Source organism: Cricetulus griseus, chromosome 6 (genome assembly GCF_003668045.3).
Source record: "Cricetulus griseus strain 17A/GY chromosome 6, alternate assembly CriGri-PICRH-1.0, whole genome shotgun sequence".
Lineage (NCBI taxonomy): Eukaryota > Metazoa > Chordata > Mammalia > Rodentia > Cricetidae > Cricetulus > Cricetulus griseus.
Window position 1 is genome coordinate 144574216 of NC_048599.1, and position 25153 is coordinate 144599368.

The 25153-nt window shown below is 49.0% G+C and overlaps 1 protein-coding gene and 1 long non-coding RNA gene across 2 annotated transcripts in view; one reads left to right on the top strand and one right to left on the bottom strand.

Annotated features, from left to right (window-relative positions):
- Positions 1–1365: 1365 nt before the first annotated feature.
- LOC118239097 lies at positions 1366–19422 on the bottom strand. Its single transcript, XR_004770609.1, has 3 exons — positions 19104–19422; positions 7493–7666; positions 1366–2404 (listed from the first exon to the last, which is right to left on the bottom strand). It is a non-coding gene; the product is annotated as an uncharacterized LOC118239097 (long non-coding RNA).
- Positions 19423–19555: 133 nt separating this feature from the next.
- Niban2 (niban apoptosis regulator 2) overlaps positions 19556–25153 on the top strand; it is a 48049-nt gene continuing 42451 nt past the window's right edge. The window contains exon 1 of the mRNA XM_027423770.1: positions 19556–19779. Within this exon, the coding sequence (XP_027279571.1) occupies positions 19725–19779 (55 nt within the window). The 5' untranslated portion in view covers positions 19556–19724. The remainder of the gene's footprint in view (positions 19780–25153) is intronic.

The following is a 25153-nucleotide window of genomic DNA, read 5'->3' on the forward strand; positions in this document are numbered from 1 at the left end:
ACTAACAGCCATCCCTCAGCCCCTGCTTATTTACTGATTATGCAACAGGTCTTACCATACAGCCTGTGGAAGCAGAAGCAGAGAACTCTGGATCCTCCTTCCTCAGCCTCCAGGAATGCTGGGATGACAGGCATGAGTATCTCTTCACCCCAGTTTTTGTGTTTTTGGTTGTTTGGCTGGCTGGTGGATTGGTTGAGGTTTGTTGTTTTCAGACAGGATTTCACCAGGTAGCCCTGGTTGGCCAGAACTCATTATGTAGCTGGCCTTGAACTGCCTTCCTCCTTAAAATAAATAGATTTTTATTTTGTTATTATTATCTAAAACAGGGTTTTTCGGGGCTGGAGAGATGGCTCAGTGGTTAAGAGCACTGGCTGCTCTTCCAGAGGACTGGAGTTCAATTCCCAGCACCCACATAGCAGCTCACAGCTGTCTGTAAATGCAGTTCCAGCCGACCCAGCATCTACACATGTCAGGAGCCAAGACATATATGCAGTCAAAATACCAATACACATTAAACAAAAATAAATAAATTATTAAAAAACAAAACAAAACAGGGTTTTTCTGTGTAGACCTACCTGTCCTGGAACTAGCTCTGTAAATAGGCTGACTTTGAACTCACAGAGATCTGCCTGCCTCTGCCTCTCAAGTGCTGGGATTAAAGGCATGCGCCACCACTGCCTGGCAAAATAAAAAATAGATTTTTAAAAAATATGTGAATGAGGGCTGGAGAGATGGCTCAGAGGTCAAGAGCACTGACTGCTCTTCCAGAGGTCCTGAGTTCAATTCCCAGCAGCTCACACATGGCATCTCGCACCTGTAATTCTAAGATCTGGTGCCCTCACACAGACACACTTGCAGGCAAACACCAATGTGCATAAAATAAAAATAAATTATTTAGAAAATGATGTGTCTGAGTGTTTTACTCACATGTCTGTCTGTGTGTCATGTGCATCCTAGAAGTGGGAATACGGACAGTCATGAGCCGCCAGGTGAGTACTGGGAATCAACCCAGGTCCTCCACAGGAGCAGAGCCATATCTCCAGCCCTCCTGCTTGATTTCTTGAGAAGCATGATTAGACCCTCTGATGTCACTGTCCCCATCTCCATTTCCATTCTTATGTCCCCCTCAGCACAGCAAGAACTCTAGAATGCTATGTGATTACAGCGCAGTGAGGTTGACTTTGTTCTGTGTGGTTTTTGCTTTATTTTTCATTTCACAGATAATAAAAAGGCAGTGGGAAGTAGTTAAATCTAAGCCTGGCATTGGTGGCACAGGCCTTTAATCCCAGCTCTCAGGAGGCAGAGGCAGGTGGATCTCTGTTTGTTCGAGACCAGCCTGGTCTACAAGAGCTAGTTCTAGGACAGCCTCCAAAGCCACAGAGAAACCCTGTCTTCAAAAACCAAAAAAAAAAAAAAAAAAAAAAAGTTAACTCTATACTCAGAATTAAACTATAAGACAGAGCTTCTGTCTGTTAAAAACTCAGGTCTCTTTCACTCTGGTGTCTGGTCCTTCTAAATGGGTGGGTGGATACTGATGGTGATTGACAAGTTTAGAGAGGAAATCAGAAAAGAGGGTAAGTTAGCATGTGCCTAGAGCCAGATCAGCATCCTTCATCCCACAACTCTGAAAGGCTGAGACTCAATGGGAAACCATTGCCCAGACCCAAGCTGACCCCAGGCTGACCCCGCCACCAGTAGGAACCTGAGGGCTTCCTCTTGGCGGGTCCCATTGGGAACTTCTGAGCTAAGCAGGAGCTCAGGCTCCACCTCTGAGCAGTGCACTCAGTCCTTGGGTTATAGTTTTGTTGTTGTTTTTGCTGTTGCTAAATCAGTCAACCCACTTATTGCAGGCTGGGGATGATGTCTCAGATGGTCGTACTTTTCCTTCAGTCCTCTGGAGGCCAACTTGACTGTGACAGCAGAAGCGATGATGTAGGTTCATGCATAACCTCCCAAACAGGTGCTGCACACGGCCCTCTCTTCTCTTACCAGAGAAGAGGCACCTGTACTTGGCTTGCTGGCCAATTTCAATTTTCTTCAACATTTTCCAGAAAGAGGCACCATGGCTCGTCCTGTATTTTCCTGCAGGCCTTCTTGGTGCATTTCACCATGTCACTGGGACACAAGAGAAAACCTGAGACATTTCTTTTTCTGAGTCTGGCTTATTCCAGATAACACAATCTCCAGTCTGTTCCATTTGCTCTCCGGATTCATTGCATTGCCTGCCAAGGACATAATTTTGTTCTTTATGGCTGAATAAAAGTTCATGGTGAACTGGGCATAGGTGGCACATGCCTTTAGTCCCAGCACTCAGGAGGCAGAGGCAGGTGGATCTCTATGAATTTGAGACCAGCCTGGTCTACAAGAGCTAGCTTCAGGACGCCTCCAAAGCCACAGAGAAACCCTGTCACGAGAAAAAAAAAAGAAGAAGAAGAAAAAGAAAAAAGAAAAGTTCACTGTGCGGGCTGGCAATATGGAAACTGCTGTATTCATTCATTAATAGACATTTAGGTTGGTTCCATGTCTTGTAGTGTGAATTGTACTGCAATAAACATGGACACACAGGTGTCTCTGTAGTGTGTTGACATAAATTCCTTTAGGTAATATAGATTTATTATTAATAATTTTGGCTTTTGAAAATATTAGTTCACAGTTGGGCAGTGGTGCTGCACGCCTTTAATCCCAGCACTTGGGAGGCAAAGGCAGGCAGATCTCTGTGAGTTTGAGACCAGCCTGGTCTACAAGAGCTAGTTCCAGGACAGGCTCCAAAGCTACACAGAGAAATCCTGCTTCGAAAAAACAAAAAGAAAAAAAGAAAGGGGCTGGAGAGATGGCTCAGGGGTTAAGAGCACTGACTGTTCTTCCAGATGTTCTGAGTTCAATTCCCAGCAACCACATGGTGGCTCACAACCATCTGTAATGAGATCTAGTACCCTCTTCTAGCACACACTGTATACATGATAAATAAATAAATAAATCTTTAAAAAAAGAAAGAAAGAAAATTAGTTCACTAAGATAGTTTGGCAGGTTCTGGCACTTGATGCTAACACTGACAACTTTAGTTGTTCTCCAGGCCCCATGTGGTAGAGGGAGAGAATTGACTCCTGCAAGCTGCCCTCTGATATAGACACTGATGTCACAGCATGCCCATGAACACACAAGTACAGACACACAAAGTAAGTAAATAAATAACCTCAGAAAAGAAAAATATTGTACTAGTGTTGCAGGTGAAGCTTGATCATATGTTTTCTTTTTTAACTTTTAATTTTTGATCTGGTGTAGTGGCATATGACTTTAATCACAGCACTTGGGAGGCAGAGGAAGGCAGATCTCTGAGTTTGGGGCCAGCCTGGTCTAAGAGCAAGTTCCAGGACAGCCAGAGTTATACATAGAAACCCTGTCTTGAGAAAATTTAATTTTTATGTGTATGGGTATTTTGCCTAAATGTAAGTCTGTTCATCACTTGTCTGTGCACCAGGGAAGACAGAAGAGGGCATTGAACACCCTGGAACTGGAGTTACAGCCACGTAGGTGATGAGACTTGAACCCAGGACTGAAAGAGGAACCAAGGCTCTTAACCACTGAGTCATCTCTCCAGCTAGCAGTTACACAACTTTGGCATAGTATTCATGACCCAGGTTTGGTCTCCAGCACTGCAATGTACATATACAGGTATGTGTATGTATGAATATATACTGCACTAGATAATTATATATCTTAGTTACTGAGGTTTTGCCACTCCCTTAAATTTTGTACCCTAAATATAAGGCCCCTCCCTTGCTTCCTTTTCCTACAACTTCACTCAGTATCTGTCCTGTTACTGGGACAGGGTCCCATGCAGGCCATGTTAGCCTCAAACTCAGTATGCACTTGAGGATGACTTGAACTCACGATCCTCTTGCCTATTCCTGGGATAACCAGCCTGAGCCATCTTACCTGACACTTGCATGGCTTTATAATCCTAAAGCCTGGACTGTTCACTGTCATCCTCATGCACTGTCTTGCCAGCACTGACACCTCGTCAGAGGGCCTTACCTCCGCCAGACAGCCATCAGCAAAAATCCCTCTCCTTTTCCTTTTCCATCTAGGCCAGGCAGCTTTGCTAACAGATCTGAGTGTTGCTGCCCTTTGGCAGCTGTTATGTAAGGAGGCATACAATGGCATAGTTACAAGAGCTGCTGTCTTTAGCCAGAATCTCACTGTGTCTCCCAGCCTCCTGCCTCAGCCTCCTTAGTGCTGGCATTACAGATGTAACCTCAGTTACAGGTGTCTAAGCCACCTCTGACTGCTATGGGAACTTTGCTGACCCAGAGAAAGGGATACATCTGGGATCCTGGGAACAAAAGACCTGGAAGGCCTCTGCCCCAGTTCCCATCCATGCAAGCTGTGCATCCATACCTGAACAAGTCCTAAGTCACTGTTGCTAAAATCTCTGTCCTGGAGGAGACCTAAACAACGGCTCCCTCTCCTCAAGGTCCCAGTGACAAACCAAGATGTGATGCCACCAAAGTCCTCCCTGGGGTACCAATGATGAATTTATCTGGCTTATTTACAGAGCACATCACAGGGGCTACTTACTGGAGTGTGGGTGGTCCTCCACTACAAAAGGGCCTCAGTAGAATCTCTTTACCTGTGTATGTGGGTTTCCCATAGCCACATACACATTATAGTCCCTTCCCCTAATGCTTCCCTATCTATAAATCCTCCCCAAGGCCAAGTGCAATTACAGCAGAATTGCACACACCTGGTTGGGAGTAAGGGTCCCAGCTGGGATGATGTTCAAGAGCAGACCCAGCTGAACACCTGAAGAATGGATGAACACTAGATCCAGGTGTCAGTGTACACGTGGTGACAGAAACACCACCTTCACCTTCCTTTGTGGACAGAAGAAACAAAGCTTAGAGGAGTGAAGGGGTCTTCTGCTCACAGCTCCCCAGCTGGTAATTTCAGAGTGATGGTGCAATCCAAGATCCACCTTCAAAGCCCATTCATATAAACACCTTCCCTCACTCACCAAATATTTTTGTGTGCTGCAGGTATGCTGGGACCTGTTCTAGGTGCTGGGAGTACAGCAATAAAAAAAAAAGTTAAGGGGGCTGGGTGTGGTGATGTCTGTCTTTAAACCCTGCACTTGGGAGGCAGAGGTGAGTGGATCTCAGGGTGTTTGAGGCCAGCCTGGTCTGGTCTACATAGAGTATTCCAGGCTAGCGAATATAACATAGTGAGACCCTGCCTCAAAAAATCAGAGAGAGGGAGGGGGACAGAAGAGGACAGGAGACGGGAGGGGAGGGAAGGGTGGGAAGATGAGGAGAGACAGGCAGAAAGCCAGGGAAATGTCTCAGACACCAAAGCTCTTGTTGTTTGATGAGCACCAGCGTTTGGCCCTTGGAACCCATCCAAATGCGAGGTGGGCATGGTGGCCACTTGTAACTCTACTGCTAGGGGCAGACATGGAGGATCCCCTCAGTAAGCTGGCTAGCAAGACTAGACATATCAGGCAAGCTCTCGGTGTAACTGGGAGACCTCGATTCAGTGAATAAAGTGGAGAGTGGCTAAAGAAGACTGTCACATCAGCAATACAGAGGAGCAGGAAGTGCAAAGCACAGGGGCCTTGGGGCATGTTGTGGAAGCCGGAGGATGGGTGTGGATGACACTCAAGCTAAAGAGTGGGTAGGAAGTGATGAGGTCAGGAGTTAGGGCTCATGGAGCTTAGTAGACAGCACATTTTATGAGGAGGACAATGGGAAGTGGTGGAAGACCTAGAAGTGCTTTGGATCAGGTCTGGTGAGTGTTACATGGGTAATTACTTATAAAAATATATATTGAACTGTGCACCTAAGCTCTGTGGTTTACTATATAGAACATTCATTGAAATCACAACTGTTTAAAAGAGTGCCATTAGCCAGGCAGTGGTGGTGGCTCACACCTTTAATTCCAGCACTTGGGAGGCAATGGCAGGTAGATCTTTGTGAGTTCGAGGCCAGCCTGATTGATCTACAAAGCAAGTTCCAGGGCAGCCTGAACTGTTACACAGAGAAACCCTATCTCGAAAAGCCAAAAATAAATAATAAAAAGATTGCCATTGCTTCTGTGTAGACACCAGAGCCATAGACTAGAAGGACAAGTTGCTGGGGGCTTTGCAACTGTGGGGATGACAGCGGGGGGAAGCCCCCGGGTGAGACAGCAGTGGTGGGGCACACAGGAGTTAGCTCCTTGCGGGAGGAAAGGAAGTCTGAGGTGAAGAAGTCACACAGTTCTGTGTGTGCATACATGTGCATGTGTCTGCTTCCACACTGGGGCCTGAGATGGGGGTGGGGTTGGGTCCTCCAGGGAAGCGGAACCTCCAGGCCCCTTTTACCCTAGAGTTTCATCCCTTCTGGGACCATGTCCCAGCCACCACCAGGGGGCAATGGACACCTTCCTGGTCTGACACAGGAGTAGGGAAGAGCACAAGCAAGCGAGACAGCAGCTGTCCTCTGGGATATGGCTGAGCCTGATGCCCAGGTGGCCTCAGCCCCCAAGACCATACACTCTTTGCAGAAGTACTGTAAAGGAAAGGAAGGATCAGAAACTAAACCCTAAATCAAACCGTGGGCAATGGGCTCTAGTCTTTTATTCATTTTTTTAAATATTTATTTTACATGCATAGGTGTGTAAGCCTGCTCGAGTATATGTACTATGTGTGTGCAGGAACCTGTGGAGGTCAGAAAAGGGTGTCTGATGCCCTGGAACTGAAGTTACAGGAGGTTGTGAGCCTTCCAATGTGGGTGCTGGATATGAAATATATACAGGTCCTATGCAGGAACCGAGAGTAAACTAAATAGCTGAGCCATCTCTACAGCCTCTGTCTGTCTGTCTGTCTGTCTGTCTGTTTATTAGTTTTTCGAGACAGGGTTTCTCTGTGTAGCTTTGTAGCCTGTCCTGGCACTCTCTGTGTAGTCCAGTCTGGTCTCGAACTCACCTGCCTCTGCTTCCCAAGTGCAGGGATTAAAGGTGTGTGTCACTGTGGCTCAGCTCCTTTTATTTATTTATTTAGAAAATTTTAAGATTTATTTATTATGTATACAGTGTTCTGTCTGCACGTATCACTGCACATGCCCGAAGAGGACACGAGATCTCATTACAGATGGTTGTACATGTGATTGCTGGGAATTTAACTCAGGACCTCAGGAAGACCAGCTAGTGTTCTTAACCACTGAGCTATCTCTCCAGCCCCTTTTATTTATTTTTAATTACATCATTTTATTAATTTATTTTGTATGTGGTGTGTGTGTAGAGGTCAGGAGTCTCTATCTGTACATCTCTGTCAAGTCTAGAAATCCAACTAGTTGTCAGGCTTGGCAGCAAGTGCCTTTACCCACTGAACCATTTTCACTGGTCCAGGACTCTATTGTTTCCTGAGTTCCTTTTCCACTTAGGATGTTGCCAGGCTTCTGACCATTGTTCAAAGTCTCTCTGTGGGCAGTCCCTACATCACCTTCTACCACCTTACCTGCCTGCCATGGGGGATGGCCAGGACTCCAGACTAGGGTCTGTCTTGTCCCTCTATCTCTCCATTGGTGACCTTGAACATTTCTGAGGGTGCATCCTTGCTGGTCCTCTGCTCTTCCTGTTTCTATCAAATTCTTCTCTTCCAAGTCAATCTGGCTGGCTGATTCTTCAGCTCCTTTGTAGCATGAATTGAAAACAGTTGTTAAATGGATGAGAGAAGGCTTGGGAAGTAGCTTGGTGGTACAGCACTTGCCTGGCATGCGTGAGGGTCTGGGTTCAATCCCTAATACCTCAGATATGTATGTATAGTAAGTAACTAGCCAGGTGTGGCAGCCCAGGCCTGTAGCCCCAGCACCCTGAAGGTGGAGACAGGAGGATCAGGAATTGAAGGTCATCCTCCTCTATACAGGGACTTGGGTACAAACCCAGGGTACATGAAACCTTGGGAAAAAGAGGTGATGGGGAACAAAGTCATCGTGAATACCAATGCTTGCCACCAGAAAAGCTAGAAGGAAGGCCGACAATGACAAACATCAGCAGGAGTATGGAGCAACTGGAGTGGTTGTACATCATTCTTGTGGACGTGCAGTAGGACAGGCATTGGCGGGGGGGAAGTTTGGTGATTTCTAGTAACACAAATACTTCCTCTGTGAACAACAAAAAAATCCCATTCTTGGCTATTTATGCAAGACAAATGAAAGTGTGTGCTCATCATAAGACTTCTAGACACAGTCACGAATTATTCATAGCTCCAAAGCTAAATATCCATCAACAGGAGGCTAGATCTAGGTGCTGGGATCAAAGGCGTGGGCCACCTGGCTAAGACCCTGTAGTATGTCTGCATAGTAGAACACTAAAGCAATGAAAAGGAATGGACTACCAGCAGGCAGCAATATGCATTCCTCTCAGGAACAGTGTTGTGCAAAAGAGGCCAGAGAGAACAAACAGCTAGGTGTGGTGGCCCATGCCTTTAATACCAGAATTCCGGAAGCAGAGGCAGAATGCATTTCTGTGAATTTGAGACCAGCCTATTCTACAGAGCAAGTTCCAGAACAGCCAGAAAGACCTCGTTCCTTTTTTAATTAAAAAAAAAAAAAAAAAAAAAAAAAAGGATGGGAGGGAGAAGGAACTGGGATTGTCATGTAAAACAACCCTGTTTCTAATTCAAAAAAAAAAAAAAACCTGAAAAAAAAAGAAAAGATTTTATAGCCAGGTGGTGGTGGTACATGTCTTTAATCCCAGCACTTTGGAGGCAGAGGCAGGCAGATCTCTGTGAGTTCAAGGCCAGCCTGGTCTACAAAGCAAGTTCCAGGACAGCTAGGGCTACACAGAAAAACCCTGTCTCAAAACAAACAAACAAACAAAGATTTTATGTATATTAGAATTTTGCCTGCATATACATCTGTTCACCACATCTGTGCCTGGTGCCCATGGGAGCCGGAAGAGAGCATTGGATCACCTAGAACTAAAATTCCAGACAGTGATGGGTTGCCATGTAGGTGCTGGGAATTGAATCCAAGTCCTCTGGAAGAGCAGTCAGCGCTCTTGGCCATGGAGCCATCTCTCCAGCCCTGAGACCCTATTCTTCTTGATTTTTTTTTTTCCAAGACAGGGTTTCTCTGTGTAGCTTTGGCACCTATCCTGGAGCTCACTCTGTAGACCACGCTGGTCTCGAACTCATAGAGATCCACCTGCCTCTGCCTCCTGAGTGCTAGGATCCTTAAAGGTGTGTGCCACCACCAACTGGCTAAGACCCTATTCTTAAAAAACAAGACAAAACAAAAAAGTGATTATCTTTGAAGCAATGTAGCCTGTCAGGAAGAACTTTCTGGTTTTCTGCTTTCTGGAAGTGTTTATAAGCTGAAGAGATGACATCTCACACACACACACACACACACACACACACACAGACACAGACACACACACACACACACACACACACACACACACGTGTACATGTGTACACTATATACACATTTAGACAGGTATCATATAGCCTGGGCTGGCCTGAAACTCACTACACAACCCAAGCTGGCCTCCATCTTGCAATGATCCTCCTGCCCCAGCTTTCCAAAATATGCACATACTGCATCCAGCCCAAGTCATACTTTGAAGACTGACTGAGAAGGGCTGGGTGTGGTGGCTCAGTTGGTAGAGTATTTTCTAGTATGCTCAAAGCTCTGGGTTTCTCCCCAGCACTGTATATAGCTGATTTGTCCACCCAGCACTTGGGAGGTAGAAGAATCATCTTGATTACCTGGTAAGTTTGAAGCCAACCTAAGCTACATGAGCCCCTGACTCAAACAAAAAGACAAAAAACAAATAAACAAAAATCCAATCTGCCACCTCCTACTGAAAGCTCAGCCTATTTGTAAAAGCAAACAAAAAAGAAAGGGAACAAACACACTGAGCATCTGACCCTGTTCCCCAGATCAGCCTCTGGCCTGGCTAGGGCCCCAAGGGATCCATCTTTCCCACTGGGAGCAGCCTCAGGGAGGATTTCCACAAATCAGGCATTGGCAGCTTAGCTGATACACCTGAAACACAGCTTCTCTCTCTAATGGCTTGGTTTGCATGCCACCTCTTCCCACAATGCCATCCTGCCTGGATATTCACCCTCCCAGTCTGCCCTCAGACTGTCAGAATTAGCATCTGGTGGGGCTAGAGCTCAATGATGGAGTGCTTGCCTCGTGCGGGGGAGTTCCTGGCTTCTATGTCAACACTGCTCCCCCAAATTAGACTCCAGCACCTGCACCCTGAGTTGTTGGCAGCCTGCCTGGCCCAGGCTCCTCTAGTGGCAGTTTAGGTAGACTTCTGGCTCCATTTACAGAAACCAAAGTTCAGAATGACCAACCAACAAAGTACGGCTGAGGGTCTCCTGGGTGCCAAACAGGGGCAATTTCTAGTCTCTGCGACTCTTTGAAGGTCCAGTGACACACCCAGCAGGAACCCAGTCGATTGAAGCCTTAAGGTCAGAGGCACTTTGGAGCAGTAGGCAGCCCCTGGTGTGGTGTCTGAAGAGGGAGGGATGTTTGCTGATAAGCTAAAACACTGGAGGTCTGTGCGCAAAGGTCCACATGCCTGCATTGTCAAGCCAGTTTCCACATCCAGTAAATGGATCAAGTTTTGTCCCACCAGTGAGGGCCTAGGAGCCTGGTTGGAAAATTGGCTTCCTGACTTCCCACCCTTGTAATCCATATCCCTTCTCTCAGCGTTAGTTCCTTCATCAGCAAAATGGGCTGATGAAAGTAACATCTGAGAGCCAGAGAGATGGCTCAACAGTTAGGAGCATGGTTGCTCTTGCAGAGGAGCTGCGTTTGGCTCCCAGCACCCACGTGGCAGCTCACAACCATTTGTAACTCCAGTTCCAGGGCATGTGACAAGAACCTTCTGACCTTTGAGGGAAGCAGGCACCCCTGTGGTGCACACACATACATGTAGACAAAACACTCATATACATAAAATAAAACAACTCTGAAAAATAAAACAAAACAAACGAACAAATCAAATCCCAAAGCCTGGTCCTTGTTGGTGCTGGGTTGGGAGGCCGCTCAGTGACGTACCCTTGTTCATTCCAGCACTCGGGAGGCAGAGATAGGTGGATCTCTGTGTGTTCGAGACCAGCCTGGTCTATAAGAGCTAGTTCCAGGACAGCCTCCAAAGCCACAGAGAAATCCTGTCTAAAAAAAAAAAAAAAAAAAAAAAAATACCTTCGTTCAGTGTGTCATTGTCACTATAGGACTGGCCTCAGTAAAATGCATAGTATCCCTCCCTCATTTCAGATACAACGATGCAAATAACGTGTTCTCCTTTGCATGATCACCTGCAACAGTAATGCCCCAAACAGCTCTGAGAAGCCATTTCTAAATGTCTCTCAGGAGGGGATGTAACCCCAACGTCGGCACCCAAGCCTCCCTGTACAAGTGTGACTGGTGGAGTGGGTGACAGGGGCTCAGTCCAGCCTGCTGCACAAGCCAGCTGGGGCCCTGGGTCCAGACTGGCCCAGATTCTTGGCACTCAGTTTCCCAGTTCTCACTGAGACATCATGTGGGGGAAGGGTGGTCCCACCCCTTGCCAGCTTCCTAGTCCTGGCCCTCCAGCCAGTAGTTTACACTGGGGTTAGGGGCCCTCCCTGCCACCTCTCTTCCACTGTAATTCCCTAAGTCTTGGTCCCCTTGGGACACTTGGTGCTAAGGAAATAATTTTTGGAGTTTAAGATTGTCCCCATTCTCTGAAGAAGTCAAAGAGGACAGAAATCAGCAAGACCAAAGGAATAGAGGAAGGAAAGGCAGTATGGCAGAGGAGCCCTGCCTGCCCTGGGAGCTCAGCCCGGCTATACCATAAGCTTAGTCACCCACCCAGAGGGCTGGGCAGGGCTGGCAGCACTGCCATCCTGGAAGGCTCTGAGTCACCGGCTGGTGAGGGACAGCTGTGGCCCAGCAGGAAACCAAGGCTAAAGTGGAAGAGGTGTGTGGGGTGTGGATTGATGGGGTCTGAGTCCCTACCCATTACTGGTGGGAAGAAACTGGGAGGGGCTGCCCAGTGCCAGGGGGCTTAACAGCACACACCTCCCAGGGCGCACCAAGACTCAGGACCCGGTTCTCACTCTCAAGAATGGTGGTGAGTGGTAAGATTTGTGCATGAGTACAGCAACCCGCAGGAGGATTTCTTGACAAGAGACATAAGACAGTGCGTGGGAAGTGCCTGAGGAACACTGGCTGCTACAGCCACCTCAGTAAGTCAGTTTTGTTGCCAAGCCTCTGAAGAAGGTATAGCCCAGCAATTTCACTTCTAGAACTTTATTCCCAGAAACAGTTATGAAATTGGACACTGCCACACATCTTTTTTGTTTTTAGCTTTTTGTTTGTTTGTTTGTTTTGTTTTGTTTTTCAAGACAGGGTTTCCCTGTGGCTTTGGAGGCTGTCCTGGAACTAGCTCTTGTAGACCAGGCTGGTCTCGAACTCATAGAGATCCACCTGCCTCTGTCTTCCAGGTGCTGGGATTAAAGGTGTGTGCCACCACCAACTGGCTTCCAATTCCGGTCTTAAAGGTGGGACCCAGGCTTCATGCACCCCAAGAATGTGCTCTACTTCGAGCTACATCCCAACCCTTTGAAACTTCAGGCAAGTTACAGCATCCTTGAGCCTGTTTTGTCTTCCAGAAGATGTAGGAAGTGGTGGTGAAGATTCAGTGAGGCAGAGGAGGGGAAACACAGTGCCCAGTGTAGCAGGAGCTGCCCAGTGTGGGAGTTTAGGTTGGGCTTTTCTGTCCTCATGTCATCCTCACTCTCTGAGCACTTGCTGACACTTTAGGGGCTTTTCTGTCCTCATGTCATCCTCACTCTCTGAGCACTTGCTGACACTTTAGCAACTCCTTGCCTGGCCTCTGTGTTGTTGGGTCTAACCATGAAACCATGACCTGGAAAGGTAGTGAGTCCCCCATTCCTGGAGTTATGCAAGGAGACACTATTGGCAGGGACTTACTTTGGATGTGACTGCTACAGGTGCTATAATGCACCGGTCTCCAGGGTTGCTAGGTTCCAGTGCAGTGAGGACAGTCCTAGTCCTCAGAGAGGATGCTCTAGTTACACAATTAACCACACACACAATAAAAACAATAAAACAATAAAAATGTTTTAGAAGAATCCATGTAAGTGTCCAGTGAGAACTAATGGGTAGGCTATGGACAGACAGGCCACCGTGAGCTGAGCAGTTGCTGCGCCCTGCATGAGGTGACAGTTGTACCACTGAAGAAACAAGAAGGTAAGTTCCACAGAGACCAGGTGACAGGTGGAACAGACTGTGAACTGCAGTTCCTCCCACTGCCCAAGGGGGAGGTCTGGGCCCAGTGCCAGGGTCCCTTCCGTACCACAGGGCATGCCAACCAGGTAAACAGAGGTGGACACATGATATTCCTTAAAAACAAAATCTCAATTCATCCCCGCCCCCTGAAGTTTACTGGAGGTGTTTGTTTTTTTTCTCTCCTCCTCTATTTCAAGTCTGACAGGTTTGTGCGGCAAGCAGGTCTGGGGCTTAGAGCCAACCTGGAGGGAGAGGAGCCTGGGGGGCAAAGAAGAGCCTTTCCTTTTTCCTGTAGGACGAGGAAGGGTGCTGGATGAGCCCCTCCTGGAAACCCTAGAGAAATGATTGCCCTGCTCTGGGCTTCAGTCCAGGCTCGGGCCCCAGCCCTCTGGACCCTTCCTTTCAGAGTAAAGACTTCATTCTTCACCTTCAGGTTGCTGTTTCCAAATGTGCTTTAGGGTGGGGCTGGGCGGGGCAGCCCTGCTGAGAGGCAGGCTGGCAGAAGCCACTTCCTGACAGGACTGGTGAGTCAAGGGCTGTAGGTGGCATTCTTTGTTTCGGGGAGAGCAGACCTAGCATGTGGGCAGCAGGGCTCCTTCCCTCCTTGCCCCAGATCCTAACATTCCAACCCTTCCTTCACATTCCTGGAGTCACCAGGGAAAGGGGTGGGAGACCCTGTTGAGTAGACAGCCTCTGGGTTGTGACAAAAGAGTATCTTGCAAGGCTGAGAAAGTCTCACTAACAGAAAGGGTTCTTAAGGAAGAATAAGAAAAAGGAACACAGGGATGGGGAGATGGTTCAGCTGGTAAACACCAGGGCCTGGATGAGTTCAGATTCCCGGCACCCACCTGAAGGCTGCAGGAGCCTGTGTGGGAACAGGACATGCATCTGTAATCCTGGCCCTGGGAAGGCAGACACAGGCAGCCAGCTGAGCTTCAAGTTTAGTGAGAAACCTTGTCTAAAAAATAAGATAGAGAACCATTGAGGAAGAGATGATATTGGCCTCTGAAACATAGGGACCCTTTCAATCCCAATTGAAAGCAAGCAGAAGGGTGCAGGTAAATAATAGAGGACTAACTTGTGTATCATGTGTCATGACCGAGCCCCAGCTCGACAAGAGAAAAAACAAATGACCTCTGTTCTGTACATGTATGACAACACATTGCAGCTAGGCAGTGGTGGCACAGGTCTTTAATCCCAGCACTCTGGAGGCAGAGGCAGGCAGATCTCTGGGAGTTAGAGACCAGCCTGGTCTACAGAGCAAGTTCCAGGACAGCCAGGGCTATTACTCAGAAAAACCCTGTCTCGAAAAACCAAAAAAAAAAAAAAAAAAAGACGTTGCAATTGTAATCTGCTCAAATCTGAAAGGTAAAGGGTTGGGAAAGTTACTCCCCAGTACAGTTCTTGTCTAGCATGCATAAGCCCTGGGCTGTATGCTTGGCACTGAAAAGAGAGTCATTTGGGAGAGGCACAAGGAAGGGGGATGGGTGTGACTATGGGCAAAGGACAATGATATAAAGCATATGAAAATGTCATCACACACATTATTTTGTAGACTTAGTACAAACGTTAGTGAAAATCAAAAACATAAAAAGGTGAACATGAAAATGACCCCAGGCCATTGGGAAATTCTCTGCTGTCAACTTCCTGGAATCCATTATGCTGATGACCGTGTTCATTTTTCTTTTTTTTCTTTATAAAAAAAGGGAAGGGATAGCTCAGAGGTGGAATGTTTGCTTAGCATGAGCAAGGCTTCACGTTCCCTCCCTAGGGGAAAAAAAAAGTGGCAAATCCTTTTATCCATCCCTCTCTGACCCAGAGGCCATAACTGCCCTGACTAATTAACACAGAAGCCAGCTACGAGCTGACAGAGAGCTTTACGGTGTTCTCAGAACAAGCCTCATTCTCCAGTCTCCTCCTTCTCTTGTCCCACCCATCCAGGGCAAGGCTTCCCTCTCCTGCAGGAAGTCTTGACACAACCAAACCATGTGGCCCCAAGGACCTAAGTGGAGTCTTTGCCTTTTCCCACTGACACCCTGAACTCCCACACTTCTCATGTCACGTGGTCCTATCCCAGAAGTCACTGGCAATCCCAGCACTTAGGATGCTGAGGCAGGAAGACTGTTCCAAGTTTGCAGCCTGGCCTAGACTACATTGTGAATTCTAAGCCAGTCTAGGTGATGTGAGACACCCATACACACAACACTCCCCACATGCACACACATGTGTGTGTACACACCAGTATTTGAGGCAAGCCTGGGCCAATCTGAGATAAACTTATAAATATTGAGGGCTTGTCTCAAAAGGCCAACGGCTGGGAATACAGCAGAGTGGTGACTGGTAGTGTTTGCTTAGCAGGTACAAAAGCTCTTGGTTCAATCTCTAGTACCACACACATACAAACCCAGTACAAATGACATATAATAGGCCAGGAAGTGGTGGCACATGCCTTTAATCCTAGCACTCAGGAGGCAGAAGCAGGTGGGTCTATGTGAGTTCAACCTTTAATCCTAGCACTCAGGAGGCAGAAGCAGGTGCTTCTGTGAGTTCAAGGCCTCCCTGGTCCACAGAGCTAGTTCCAGAACAGCCAAGGTTATACAGAGAAATCAAATCTCAGAAAACTACCCTCCCAACCCCCTCCCAGATGCTAGAGACCAAATCCAGGACTTGTGCTTGCTAGGCAAACAAGCTCTACCACCTGAGCTAAATACCTAATTCCCCAAAGAGATGTTTTAGTATACATCTGGGGAGGGGGCAGCAAAATATGTCTATCTGAATGCACATTTCATTAAGTTTGGGCAGTATATGCTCCGATTGTACCCCTCAGCCCCCAGAAAGACAAACCATTTCCATTCTCTTTGCTCCAGGAGCTCATTCACTATTCTGTTTCTTTTTGTCAGGGTCTTTATTATGCAGCCCTGGCTGTCCTGGAACTCACTATGTAGATCAGGCTGGTAACTGCCTGCCTCCTGAGTGCCGGTATTAAAGATGTGTGCCATTATGCCCATATGTATGTATGTGTACACACACACACACACACACACACACACACACACACACACAGAGAGAGAGAGAGAGAGAGAGAGAGAGAGAGAGAGAGAGAGAGAGAGAGAGTCAACATTCTGTGTGTAATCAATGAATCTAAAATTCTTAGGGATGGCCTCAAGATTGGAGGTGACTATTCACATACATGAACAGCACCCTACAGTTTACTTTTGAGGCCATAGACGTGAAGAGTAGTTAAGTGACAGAGGACAGAGGTCTAAGGAAAGGGTCCTTGCACCAGGGACTTCGTGTGCATTCTGGGAAGTGTGTGTTCCAGGCTCTGGGCCTGGGGGCACCATGAAGGCCAGGGAGAGGCTACCAGTCAATCTTCTCCTCCACTTGGCCCAGGCCTCTAGCTTGACTGAGATGATTGGGGACAGCTACCTCTAGCTGTCCTTTCCCTGGCAGGAGCGCCTTTCTAGGCAGTGTCAGTAGGCTGAGGGAAGAAGATAAAATGACAGCATCATTTGCTTCTGGCAAAGCAGAGAACATGACACCCAAAGTCAGGAGTCTTGGCCTTGGCCCTACTGTGTGTGAGACCTGGACAAAAGTCGCTTTCCTTCTCTGGTTCACCTCTGCTCAAGGAAACTGGAAGTCCCTGATAGCTTGACTTCAGCTCCTCCTGATGACTCTGGAACCTGAAGGCATCCTGCTTTTCACAGGCTTGGTCTTTGCCTGTGTGGAGCTCCACTCCCTGAATACCTGGTGTCACAATTCTTGTTTTTCAACTTTCAGCTCTGGTACTATCCTTAAAACACCAAACTTAAGACACAATGTTCTGTTCCCTCCCTCAGACTTCTGGAGGGCAGTGACCAGAGTGGCATTTCTGTTTATTAGAGGTGACTGACTGCCAGGAACTGTAGTAGGCACTTGATATTTTTTGATTCTCCCCACAAAATGTCATTATTCTCACTTGACAGGAGAGGAAACTGAAGCTCCAAAAGGAATGTCACTTGTCTAGGGCAGGGTAGCTTGGACTTCCTCATCTTTTCATCCTTAATGTCTCTGTGTATGACTGTGTGTACATGTGTGTGTATGCATGAGGTACCACAAGAATCAGGGCTGCCTCGCTCATGTTAGACAGCATTATAGCACTGAATTACTTTAACTATTCTATTTTTGTTTGGTTGTTTTTTTTTGGGGGGGTTTCGACAGGGTTTCTCTGTGTAGCTTTGGAGCCTATCCTGGTTCTGGAGACCAGGCTGGCCTCGAACTCACGGAGATCCATCTGCCTCTGCCTCTCGAGTGCTGGGGTTAAAAGCGTGTGCCACCACTAGCTTAAAAACAAAACTTTAAAATTTGTTCTATTTTATTATTATTATTATTATTATTAAACATTTTTTATTTAAGATTTATTTATTTAAAATGTATATGGTGTTCTGCCTACATGTATACCTGCAGGTCAGAGAGGGCACCAGATCTCATTACAGATGGCTGTGAGCCACCATGTGGTTGCTGGGAACTGAACTCAGGACCTCTGGAAGAGCAGGCAGTGCTCTTAACCTCTGAGCCTTCTCTCCAGTCCATATTATTATTGAGACAGGGTTTCTCTGTGTAGCCCTGGCTATCCTGGAACTCACTCTGTACACTAGGCTAGCTTCAAACTCAGAGATCCACTTGCCTCTGCTTCCCAAGGGCTGGGATTAAAGGTGGGTGCCACCACTGCCTAGTTTAGCCACTAGTATCTTGAAAGAGGATCCTTCCTATGAATCTTAGACTGGCCTCAAACTTGCTATGCAGGCTGCTTAGTCTGACCTCAAACACTTACAGTTTATTTTATTTATTTATATGTATGTGTGTTTTCCTGCATGAGTTTATTTGTCTCCTGTGGAAGCCAGATACCCTGGAGCTGTAGTTAAAGGCAGTTGTGAGCCACCTAATATGGTGGCGGGGAACTGAACCCAAGCCCTCTGCAAGGGCACTAAGTGCTCTTAACTCTGAGCCATCTCACCAACCTCATAGCCTCAAATTCTTTATCTTCCTCTGGTCTTACTCATCGCAGGGGTATCAGGCATGCACCACCACACTCAGCATCTTGCAGAAGGCTTAGCAAATGAGTGTTTACCACAGCAGCTGAATGACTGGCCAGTGACTAGAAGCATGACTGAGGTCCTGCATCACCCCAGCCCTTTCCCAATCTACCTCCTGCAGTGGTGACAAGCGCCAGAGACAGGTGCTTACTTATAGGTAACTGTTATGATCCTCATTTGCTGAGGTGTCAGAGTTACAGTGAGGGCAGCTAATAACGGGGTGGAATGCATGAAGTGTTGAGCCTAGGGGTGCAAGCAAGCAGCAACTAACTAGCCTGGTCACACACACAGGCCATATCTGAACCAAGGCAGTTCAAGCTGACTGACTGGAGTTTAGTCAGCCTCCTCTACCAGCTTGGGAGGTCCAGTAACTGAAACATTCTCTTCTGGTGCTAGTGACCCACCCACGCCCTGCCCGACAGTCCAAGCACCCAAAGTCCGAGGTCCCAGCTTTTCATTTCAGTCTTTTGCAAACTGTAAAGAGCCATTTCTGTTTTGCTCCATCCGACAAGCCGCCTTCTGAATGAAATGCCCACAGGCCCCGCCTGAGGAAGGGCCTCCTGGCGCTGGGGCGCTGATATCTTTGGGTTCCAGTCATATCCCCCCTCCCGCACCCCATTCCTTCCCCTCCCATGTCCCTCTCCCCCGCTCGCCCGCTCCCCCGTCCTCCACTCCATCCTTGTTCGTTTCCCCTCCCCATCTGCCCCTATCTATTGTTCAAGATGGTCTGGCACACCTTCTGGGACAGATCCGATCAAGGCCGAGGGACTTCCCCAGTGCGGGCAGCTGCGGGCGAGATTAGGGGCAGGGGGCAAGAGGAGAGGAGCAGGAGAAATGCTGAATTCCCGCACGTTGGTCCAGGCGTCCCCTTGCAGACCCTACATCCTCCTCGGCATGAGGAAGGAGGGGAGACACTCTGGCTGTAGTCCCCAGGGCACCCCGTTTTCCGAGATGCCCCCATCAGCCTTTTCTTCTCTGCTATCTGAATTTGGTGCACACCCGGCGCATCTGTCCCGGGTATCCCTTCCGGGGATCTTCTCTTTGTCTAAGTCTCCCCGCTGTCTAGAGGTCCCCGCCCTCCCGGGACTGGGGAGGAGGGCGTGGCTCCACCAGGGGCGTGGTCTGGTCTGGCGGGGCGGGGTGAGGCGGGGCGGGGCGGGCGGAGCGGGCAACGGGGCCTGGGCGCCGGTGGAGAGGCTGCAGCGGCCGGCGGGAGGGACGCGGTGGGATCGCAGTGGGAGCGGAGCCCAGGCGGCCGCGGGGCTTCGTGGCGGCGGGAGCGGGACGACGGACTTTATGGCGCCATCGGCGTCCTTCTGAGTAGCGGGGGCGGATCCGGCCGCGGCTTCTCCTCGCCATGGGAGACGTGCTGTCCACACACCTGGATGACGCGCGGCGCCAGCACATCGCAGGTGAGGACCGCTCAGCGCCGCGCCGGCCTGGGGCTCCGCGGGGCACTCCGGGCCACGCCTCCGTTCTCGCGGGCCGGGGAGGGGGTCCCCGAGAGTCAAGGCCCGGGGCGGGGCGGGGCGGGAGCCGGCCAGACCCTTACCCTTCCTCAGAACTTGTTCCCTCTCAGTTGGGGCGGCCCTTCCAGGCCCTGATGTGTGCTCTCTTCCCCCTTCGAGGAGCCGGAGACCCCATTTCTCTGCGGGAACTTGCTCCTCTTGGAGCCCTGTCAGGCCAGAACCCCGCCCCTGTACCCTAGATCGCGTGGCGCAGGGGTCGCACCCCGATCTTCCCAGCAAGATTCCAAGCCTACTCCTGACTGCCACACATAGAGCTTCCTAACTTCCTCGGCTCAGCTGACCTGTCCCACTTCGCTCTGGGCTTAGCCCCGGTACACGTGGCTAAAGCTTACAGGGGGGTGGGCCCTTGGAGGGCCTGGGACCTGCTCATGGAGAATGGGGTTAACGAGAGATGGGGTTCCCTTGAGGGGGCGGGTCCCTGGCACTACAGCTTAGGGGGGCTGTTCATGGCCAGAACTGGCTCCTTCAGGGCCAGTGCGCAGCCTCCCAGCATGGCCCTTCAGCCAGCCTTGTGCTCCGGCATGGTGGACACTTTTCAAGGAGTTCTTTTCAAGTCAGTGGAAGAGCTCAGGATCTGGGTTCATTGTGGAGAGTGGGAAGTGGGTGAGAATCTCAGGCTGTCCGGAAACTCAGCTTGGACTGACCACACAAGCAGGTCAGGCCAGGCAGTCCTGTATGTAATTTCAGCATTTTTGCCCAGGTCCTAGAGCCTAAGTGTTATCTTTGACAGGGGTTATTGGTGTCGCCTTCTTACCAACCTTAGTGAACACTGCTTAATTAGTACTGAGAGTAGAGGAGGCATTATAACGTGGGGTGCCAGCCAGTTGGGTTTATGGTAGAACATGAAGAGGTGACAGCTCCCCTGGCTTTATTTGGCTCCCTGTGGTGTAGTGTCCCCTACATTGTCTTGATGTCCGGTTGAGTACTTACCCCATATCCTCTTGATAGCAGGGACCCTTTGAGAGCAAGGACACCTGTGTCCACCCTAGCAGGACACAGAGAAGGGCTGCCCAGAGGCTGGGCCTGAGCTGTGGCCTGAACTTCCCTTTGTGCCAGGCCTGGAGTTGGGCACAGGGAATGGTGATTTAGAACATATCAGTTATTTTTCACCCCTCGACAGTGGGGTGGGGGTAAGTCCTGGAAGGCCTCCTTGTGGGACAAGGTCTGGGCTCAGGAAGGGCAGGGCGGAGCCTTCCTGTCCCTTCCCGGTTGGTGGCAACCTCCTGGGGTTCTGTAACAGTCTCTCCATTCAGGACCTCTTCTCAGAGCTCTCAGCAAGCATGGGTGGGGTGTGCCTACTTCTGTGGGTTTTTCCTTTCCCCCACACCCAGGTCTCCCACCTTCCCAAGTCTTGGGCTGAGAACTCACCCCTGCCCTACTGGCCAATTCCCAGAGTAGATCCTGAGCCAGGGAAGGTAAAGTGCCCCTTCTGGAGAGGGCTGAGTTTGTTTTGTGGATATAGGCTGGGGAAAGAGGGTTGTGCCCACTCAGAACCTGCTTGCCTCTCCTCCTGACACAAGTACTATTAATAACCCCTTCAAATGCCTTAGATTCCATGGCAAGCTCACCTAGTGGGTGGGGAGGGGAGACTCCTGAAGTGCAAGGGTGCGGGACTGCAAGAAGGCAGCTCAACAGAGAGAAAGAGAACTTCCTTAGGAAATCTGTTTGGGGGGAAAAGGGGTTGTGTCTTTGCCACCTCCAGTCACCCGTTCACTCTCCTCACCCCACCCAGCAGATACTGGAGCACTTCCATAGCACATGATTAAAATTCCAGAGCCCTCCCTACCTGTTGAAGTGTCAGCTGTGGGAACACCCCTTCCCACAGGGCCCTAAGCTCCCAGGCCTGTTAGGTTGCTGAGGCTTGACTGGCAGTCTTGTCCCTCCCCTAGCAGGTGAGCAGGTGAATGCCAGCCTGCAAGTCCTGGCAAAGGTCAGGCGTGCTCTTACCCAGGGTGCTGTTTTGCTGCCCGGCACCTTTCATCCCGAGATTTCAAAGCCTCTGGCAAGCGGAGACTTGTTCCTACCCAGTGTTGGTGATGCTGGTAGCAGGGTGGTTTGTGCACATTTAATGTGGAATGGTCTGAGAGCTAGGAAGCCCTTGTCACCTAGGGGCTGCTTATTTTCCCTAGGTGTCAGTTTCCCTAGAACAGAATGAGATGTGGCACTTGGTGGCTGAAGTCCCTTCTACCCTTCTAGCTATTAGGGCCTAACAATACTAAAATTCCCTATAAACTTTGACTGGAGCAACTTTAAGTCCCAACTCAGACCACACAAGTGTTAGCTGGCTGACCTTGAACCAGCATCTCTAGCTCATTTTTAAAATTTATTTATTTATTTATTTATTTATTGTGTGTGTGTGTGTGTGTGTGTGTGTGTGTGTGTGTGTGTGTGTGTTGAATGTTTTGTTCCCATATATGTCTGTGCACTGAATGTGATCCTGGTCAGAGGAGGATGGCTTCAGATCCCCTGGAGCTGAACTTAGAGATGGTGGTTAGCTGCCATGCAGGTGCTGGGAATTGAGACCATGCTCTACAAGAACAAGTGCTCTTGCCAGGCTGGGTTGGCTCTTAACCACTGAGCTAAATTATTATTTTGAGACAGGGTTTCTCTGTGTAGCCCTGGCTGTCTTGGAACTTGATTCGTACACCAGGCTGGCCTTGAGCTCACAGAGATCCACCTGCGCCACTGCAGCCTGGCTTTAATTACTTATTTTGAGACAGTTTTACTAAATTGCCTAGGCTGCCTTGAACTCAGTTTATAGCCATGGCAGGATTTGAATCTAAACTTTTGTTTCTCAACTCTTGACTACCTGGGATTACAGGCCTCTGCCACCAGACCCCACCTCCTCTCTTCTTTACTGAGGATTGAATCTCAGTTTTCTTATCAGTAAGATGGGAATGACAATGGTAGCTAGGTACTGCTGGGAGGATCTAGAAGTTTAATGCAGATAAGGTTTGGCCCAGCCTAGCACTTGGGCAAACATCATATTAAAGAGATTGTTCTTGGGTTTCTGTAATTTCTAATGTTGGAGTTCAAAGGGGTGGGTGAGGTTTGCCCTGTCTCTGGAGTCAGAATGGCCAGTTCCCTGGATCTGATGATAAACCTGGCTTTTCAGAAGCCTTGATTCCTGGCTTGCTTCACTGTGGCAGTTATGGGGGATGGATGTAGGCTGTCTGGTGAGAGTTGAGAGATTAGTGACAGGGACAGTGAATGACATTAGGGTTTCTAGAAGGGACCAGGAGAAAGTCAAATGACTGAGGTATGCCAGACCATCCTTTCCATGAGATAGAGGACAGGACTCTCAAATGAGTTCTGAGCCCTTTGGGGGTTTTTATGCAAATGTCTGGAGCCCCAGAAACCAAGATGCTGCAGGTGAGGGGTGGGGACTTGAACCTGAGATGCTACTGGGAGAGCTGGCCACTGGCTTCCATAGGGGAAATCCCCTTTCTCCAGGGTATCCTCACGGGGTTGGTTTATCATTGTGGTTCACCCCTCCGTAAAGGTGCAAGAATTGTCCCACAGAGGGCAGACTGTGCCAGCACTGATGCTCCTGTGTGCTCCACCCACCTGCCCTGCTCTCTCTTCTCCTGACTGATTCTTTTATTAGAACAACAGCTTTACTGAGACCCAGTTCCACACCCTGTACCATCTACCCACCGAGAACAGTTTTTAGAGTATTGACTGAGATGTGCAACCATCTGCACACCTAATCTGGGGACATTTCAGCCTTCTTGAAATAAACCCTGAACCCATCAGTAGCCACCCAACCCCGTCCTCCCTGTCCTCGCAACTCTGGACAGCCTTCTTCAGATTGCCAAAGCAGTGTGTGCCTGGACACTTTAGGAAGGGAAGTATAAAAACCAGACCTTCCAGCTTTCTTTCTTGGCCACTGCTCCTCAGAAGAAATTGTTTGTTTGGTCACCTCTTTGATATAGGTTCACTCCTATAGCTAGCCTTTTCCTTCCACTCAGTGCCATTTGTGCCTGGGGCAGTGCTATTGTCCAGAGTCCTGATAATAGCTGCTTGGGTTTTTACTGGCATCTTGCTAGTATGCATTGTGCTGCTTAAACCTCTCTGCATACATCTTGAGCTAGGAACTGGTATCAGAGGGCTCAAGGAGAACTCCTGGAAATATAAATATATCCATGCATAGCTTTTAGAAGGCGGCAAGCATTTCATACCCCTCTGCCAAGACCTACTTTGTTATTGAGGTTATCACCCTTTCTGATAACCAGGTATGAAAAAAGGGATCATGTTTATCTGTCAAGAAAAGCAAATAATATCTGTTGGCAAATTGATCTTAGCACCCCCCACGCCTCTACCTCTCCCATTCTAAAAGAGGCTGCAGGTGCAGGAGTGAAGGATTGGTGTTCCCCTAACCCCTCCCTACCGTGCTGCCTAATTATAATGGAGGGCTTTGCCAAGAGACTCTCGGCAGGTCTGGATGCTTGATCCAGGCCTGGGTCAGCCTCTGTGGGTGACTGTCTGGAGACTCTGCTATCTTTGTGTTGAGTTTTACATAATGTGCTTTTGTTGGCTTTGACCCTGTCCCCCTCCCCCCCAGCCTCCTCTAGTCTTCTATTTGGTCCTCTCCCACCCTTTAGCCTGTGCTCTGGCCTCCTGGGGGCCTCCCACCTCACCCTCTAGGCCTTCCCACACAGACTGCCAATAGAGACCTTTCTAATCCCAAACTGGGCCATAGCCCTCCCTCCCTGCCTCCTGCCGCCTAAGGAATGAAGCTGAAAGACAAGAAGGGCGGCTCACCCACCCCCTTCCTGACCACGTTGCCCTTTTGTGGTGTTTCCCGCCTGCCCCTGTTTGTGGTCATAGGTTGCTGGGACTGTGACTCAACACTGTGTCTTGCTTCTTTTGCTAAACCATTTGCAATAAATATTTTTTCCGAAGTCTGCATGTCCTTCCAGGTGAGGACATTTCTTAGCCTTTCTCCGAATGCTGGCCTGTTTTTATGTATGATTCCTCCCAGGCTGTGATTGGTTTTCCTGCTGAAGACAGACTCATCTTGCAGTCATACTCTACCCCTACCCTGCCTGCTTTTATTCATCTGGACATGTCCAGGAAGGTTCCCTCTTGGGAGCCCAGGGGACCTCTGAGCATCTGTCAGATGCTCGTGGACTTGAGGGGACTGCCCATGAGTTGTTAGTGTGCACTGAAGTCTGTGACCCTAGGGTATGTGGCTCCAGTAACTGTTCCCCTGGCCTGCTGCCCACAGGGACTGGTCCATTTCCTGTCTGAGAAT